This window comes from Pteropus alecto, unplaced genomic scaffold, assembly GCF_000325575.1.
Source record: "Pteropus alecto unplaced genomic scaffold, ASM32557v1 scaffold21, whole genome shotgun sequence".
In the NCBI taxonomy this organism is placed as follows: domain Eukaryota; kingdom Metazoa; phylum Chordata; class Mammalia; order Chiroptera; family Pteropodidae; genus Pteropus; species Pteropus alecto.
In genome coordinates, this window is record NW_006436282.1 from 24801529 (window position 1) to 24807965 (window position 6437).

The window sequence follows — 6437 nt, forward strand, 5'->3', positions numbered from 1 at the left end:
ACTAAAAAGAAGTGTAGTCCGAGTCCTTGAGTTCTTTCTGTTTCTCCCCAGATTTCTCCCATTTTGTTAAAAAAACACATGCAAACTAACATTTTTTGCAGCTATTTCATGACAAGTGTTATAATACTTCATAGCCAGCAGATGGCGGTAAGTCTATAGAAAACAAACATTTTGCACGCTATAGTATTTTTAGTGGACATCTATTAAAAGAAAGTAATCGTTTTTATAATGCAGGAAGTCATTTCATTAAGTATGAGGAATAAACAAGAACCATATTTCAGGTTAAGATAGTTTGGCTTTTTACAACATTGTAAAGAGAGTCTAATAAAGCCCAACTCTTCATTTAAAATAACTGGACTTGGCTAGAGTAATTTTATCACCGAATTTCAGTGTTTCGCTGTTCATAGACGTGCACAGTGTGTACATACTATGCCTTCGTGGTTTGAATGCCTGGAACCATCGTTCTCCAAGGACTTTTCTCCACTCTGGGAACTCTGAAATTTGACAAGGGTCTGGAACAGTGAAGAAGTGGAGACATCTCACAGGTACAGAGTCGTGACAATGGCTGCGACAAGTTGGGGAATAAAACTCTTAACCTTTTTAAAAAATAAAAATAAATTTAATTCGTATTTTTCCTATATGTTATAGAACGTGGTGTTCAATATATAAAATCCATCGAATACACTGATGTGTTGGGTTGCAAAAACAGAATTCTCATCACATGGAGGCTAATTTAAGGTCATGGAGCCACGTTCTATTGTACAACTTATCAACGAAAAGAATCAAATTGTAAATTGTAATACAATTCCCATAAGTGCTGTCTTTTTTAAAGTCCTGTGAACCACGATGTGTTCGTTTTTAAGAAGCTATACTACTCCTGAAAGAGCATATATTTTCTTGTCACAAGTTCCAACTTCCCCTTAATGAACATAAATGTCTTTCATTATATTTTAAAACAAAATCAAAAATAATCATTCTTTCTACCCAGTCTGTTGTTCAATGAAGGCATCATCACGTCACCTGTCATCTGAAGAAACTAAGTAATAAATGGCACGAATGGAAATAAAATAAAATGCTCCATAAAACCTACAAGTCGAAAATTTGTTTGACTGGCTGGACCTCAGTCGTTGGAACAACTCCTGAGGTTTGTTTAAGCATCTTGGAGCCCCTGAAAGATGACCCAAGGTTTAAGAACCACTGATGTGGTAGCCCTCTGAAGGGTGTAAAATATATTAAACGTTATGAAGTTTATGTCCGTCTTAAAGAATGATAAAATGGACACCTACATACTTAACAGCCGGGTAACACCCAAGCAGCAACGTGGAAGCGCCCAGAATCCCTCCTGGATCGCATTCTCTTCTAGAAGTGATTGCCAGCCTAGGTTCTGTACTAATTATCCCGAAGCTGTCATTGTTTTGCCTCTCTTGATGTTTTATTTGCTTTTAGACTATATATAAAAAGGCACACATATTAAAATACACACACACATCACCTTCGATAATTTAGTTTTATATCCTTAACACTGTATTTGAGATTCAGTCCTGTTGATGCACAGACCATTTTAACACTTTCATACAATGTTGCATTGTATGAAAATACTTCATTTTATCCATTCTATTGGTAGCCTTTTAGGTTGTTTTCAGCTCACGTCCTCACACAAATAATGCTTCCACAAACATTTTTCTAATTGTTTCCCTGGCATATTTGCACAAGCATTTCTTTAGGGTGAAATTGTCACAGAAACTACATACGTTAAAATTAGGTAGTAAAAAACTATTTTCCATGGTGGCTATACCAATTTATACTCTTGCAATTTCGTGAGAATTCTTGTTGCTGCCTGTTCTCACTGATTATTACCAGACTTGTACATTTTGTCATGTGGTTTTAATTTTCATTTCCCTATTTTCTTCTAAAATAATAAAGTTCTGCCTTTCTTGTTTAAGTCTTTGACCCATCTAGATTTGATATTTGGGCATGAAATTATACACCTACCCATTCTTTTCAAATTTTCCTTTGATTTCTAGTGGTTAAAAAATTTTTCAAAGAGAGTTTCTTTTCTCCTAGCTCTACCCCACCTCTTTAGAGGAGATTCAATGGGTTTATCAAAGAATACGAACAGAGCTCCAGAGAATGCACTTCCTAAAGATTAAGGATGTAGTGTTTTTACTGGATGATGATAACATAAAGCTCTACTAGTTCACATGAGGCCAAAAACTTGGCAATTTAATACTTTTGCTTTCTATATCCTATACAAAGCAGTCCAGATTAATAAAGGTTTAAGAAATTCCATAAAAATAATTTACAAAGATGATAGTGTCCAACCATGAAATTATGATCACCGAATCCTTTAAACAGCCAAGGCACTGAGATTTTTAAACTTGATGTTTAGTATTAAATATGACGTACTAAATATGGTACAAATTAAAATTATTTTAGACAGCTTGAAGCATCACCTCCAGCCTACAGAGGAGTGAGAATATACAAGCTCATATGGCATCTTCATCAACTTTACTGAACAGTGAATGACAAGACAGATTGACTAACCATGAGTAAACACAATCCTAGTTCTGGGCTGGATACACGTGCGTGCGGGTGAGTGTATAGAGGCGAATCGATACCAACCTCACAAACCAAAGAATAAATGCAGAATAAAATAATAATGAATAGCTTTTCAGGTGTCACAAATCGGCAAAAAATAATTTTTAGTCTAACCATTGCTGACGAGAGTGTCGTGAATGCACTGCCTGTTGGTGGCGTACACAGTCCTTTTGAGGCAAACTGCACTGAAGGCTTTCAGGGTCTCCACATCCTTTGACTGAAATTTAACTTTATAAGCTCTCTCCGAAAGAAATAATTTGAAAATTAAAAAAAAATCTTACTCTACTAAGATATTTCCATTTTTGCTACCACGTGTATGTGTGTGCAGAGTTCTATGTACACATACATGTAGTAGCAAAAATGGAAACAGCTCAACAATGGGTAAGATACACATTTATATACACAGATATTTATGCATACATATGTGTGTATATAGGTATATACACACCCACAAACACACAAAAGATATTATGTAGCCATTAAAAAGTCTTTAACATTTCCGTTTTTACTATATGAAGAATAAAACATAAAACTGTTTAAACTGTTAAAGAAGCAAAAAATGCATGCCTAAAAGCAAGGTTGGAAGAAAACGATGACATGTTGATGGCACCTGTTGAATAATTTTCCCCTTCTTTCAAGTTTCCTGGTTTTTTTTTCCAAAATTAAATTTCTATGACTTTGTATTGCTTGTATAATAGAAACAGATTAAATGTAAACATAATTGTTATCAAAATTGACATGAAAAGTATTCATTGTTTTTTGATATTATCTGTTAGCAGCAAACGAGCAGAAAATACGTATTTTTCACTGAAGTGATATATCAGCCCCTGACAGGACGATGGAGTGGATTGCTGTAGCTTCTGTGTATCTACTCTAGTCATGGTGTCAAATAAATACGCAAAAATATGATCAGCAACCAAGGGAACCAAGGAAAACACTTCTTTGCATTGGGGAAAAAGCTATTACCTATTGCTCGGCCTACAGTGTTCAAGCACAGTCTTCACATTTCAAAAGAATAAATAATAAAATACATACAGGCAAGAAGCCAATAGCATACATGGTTTATCTGTATAAAAGTAAGTTGTAGTCTGGTGTTCCTATTCACTGACACAGGATAAAGGCAAGACTGTGGAATCCTGAGCTGAGATAATCGGCCATGTAACTTGATATTACTGAACTGGTCATTTAGTGAGTGGGGCAGAGGGAGCAAATGGAACCAACATTCGGTGAGTGCCGACGTGGACCAAGCACTTTCGCACATTCTTACTAATCCTCATAATGACCCCGACAAGTTGGCAGTGTGAATTCTGACTTACAGGTCAAGAAACTGAAGCTGAGAGAATCAGAAACACTGCCAGGCTTGGCACAGTGCCTGGTGTACAGTTAAGTGCTCAATAAATATCTTTTGAATGGCTGGTAGGTAATACACCTGCTAAATGGGAGTGCCAGGATTCAAACTTAGATCCACCTGGTTACAAAGCCCATCACAGTACACAGCGTTCTGTGCGAGACCATGCAGAAATGTTCTAACGTGGCTAAGAAATGCCACTGCCAATGCAAATATGGTTAATACAGCCAGGAACCTGTGATTTCTACCTTCACATCAAAACTATTTCGATTTCAAAATGTATGCTTGGTAAAGGGTGAGGAAAGATGGAAAACACACAGATCTCCAAGGGCTTTTTTAATCTTTAAACATACATAGTACATGAAAATAACATAAGTCCACATTAATACATTATATTTGTATGGAACATTTTATTAGTTAATACAACTCGTCCTAGTTTTTGTTGTCGTTGAATTCTGCCAACTACTTTAAAAAATGTTTCCTACGAAAATGCCATCCAATATGTGTCACATTAATTTTATGAATGTTAAATGTTATGTCTCTTTTCCTTCGACTCACACACCAAAACAAATTACTTGAAAATGCTAAAATAAGTAACATGTGGCATGCTTTCTTAGCTGCTTTGTATCCTGTAATAAAATATTTTACAACTATAAAAGTTGAAAAATAATTTTGTTGGTTTTCCTGTATATAGTATCCTACTATAAGTGATCTAATCTATGGAACTAACTCATTTTGTTACCTCGAATGTAGAGGGCCAAGAACATAAGGGAATTACAAAAACTCCGCGATGTAACTTAAAGTAGATGCACATTTTAAAATACGATAGATGTGATGTATTTAATACCTATCAAGCAGAGAGAGTGTTTATCTTTTCATTTAGCAACAATATCTTCAAGATAACTATTTACCACTTTTCAAAGCATTATTGTTTGGTAAGTCTTATGTTAGGGAATACAATTTGTAAAACATCACCTTCCTCATTCAAAACCAAAGCCAAATGAGGACTTAAAAATGTTATTACGGAAGATGGTGACGGGAAAAAAAGGCTATGTCCAATGAACCACAAATCTATCAAGGTGAAATGCCTTTGCTTCAGTCAAGATCTAGAGTTTTAAAACCTCATCTGATAAATTTAACTGGATTTTCTTTTCTGATCGTGTTTAACCTCCAAATTTGGCCATGTACAATAGTAATTTTTATTGTACCTGGATATTAAAAGAAAAACCACCAGATTTTAAAGACAGATTAACAACCTGCTGAATTTAGGCTGAGAACTAAACAAATGGAAAAAATACTTATCTGGTTGGGTAAAGAAATTCAAGGGGTTCAAAACATTACGAAGGAAGCTATTTTTAAAAATCCTTAACTTGAAATGATAAAGTTATTGAAAGCTATTAGAGATCTTTCCTGAAGGCTAGTAAAAGCCTTAATGGACACATAGTTACAAATGAATTTCCTCATAGAGGTAAAGAAGTTATGATCAGTATCAGGATCTGAAGGAAGTGTTATTTCAGAAACAGCTGTCTGTTCTAAGTGGTTTGGAGTGTTTGAGCTGGCATATCCTGGTACTAGAGAAAAATCTGAAGCAATGTACCTAGTTGGGTACAAAAGGACTTACATATCTTTGATTTATTAAATTTCATTGTTCTTTTACATACATTTTTCTTTAAAATTTTAAGATAAGTATTTGTTTATGCAGTATGAAACGATTTAGTTCATTAAGTGACAAGCTTAATAAGGCTGACATTCAATGGAAAACAGTGAAATCATTTACCTTTTAGTAACCAGAAAAACGAGATCATTTTATTACCTTCTTTCTAAGGGTCCCTTATTAAAGCTTGTGATTCGTATTAACGTAAGTAAGCCAAAGTGATTGTTTTTAATGCATTTCTTTGCACCACGGTGTAGTGGGCAGTCCCATCGTCAGTTAACCTTCAATACTCTGTACATACTATTCTGAAATACTGTGGTGAAGTAGGGCCTCTCATCCTTGAGCAAGATGCTACATAAGGGAGGGTTGGCCGTGTTGGAAGGGTCTTCTACATCCCAAATTTCAAGCATACTGCAGCCAGGCCTGAAAAAAAGGCATAGTAAACCATATTAAAAACGCATTCCTATCCAGAGGACACATATTAAGTATAGAGCAGACCCTTTATACTTGAGAGGCTAATTTATTCAACAAGCCAAAGATTTTAAAGCATCGCTTCAAAAGGCATAAGTTCGATATTTAGAGATAAAACATGAAATTCAGCACGCTGCATTTTTCATGTTCCAGTTAACTAAATAACCAATGTTATTGAATCTAATAATAAAGGTTCAGTATATATTCAGATATATATATATTTAAAAATTCATTTTCAAAACATAAGGCCCATTAGTAGTAGGATGAGACAAATAAAAGAAAAGCTAATATAATTCTCGGTGAATTTTATATTTTTGAGCTTAAATTGATGTGGATTCGCATGAAAACATACAGTCCAAGACAGGG

The 6437-nt window shown here is 34.8% G+C and overlaps 1 protein-coding gene across 1 annotated transcript in view; it reads right to left on the minus strand.

The window, feature by feature from the left end:
* Positions 1 to 5639: 5639 nt before the first annotated feature.
* Positions 5640 to 6437, minus strand: part of DPY19L2 (dpy-19 like 2) — a 66344-nt gene continuing 65546 nt past the window's right edge. The window contains exon 22 of the mRNA XM_006912057.1: positions 5640 to 6023. Within this exon, the coding sequence (XP_006912119.1) occupies positions 5873 to 6023 (151 nt within the window). The 3' untranslated portion in view covers positions 5640 to 5872. The remainder of the gene's footprint in view (positions 6024 to 6437) is intronic.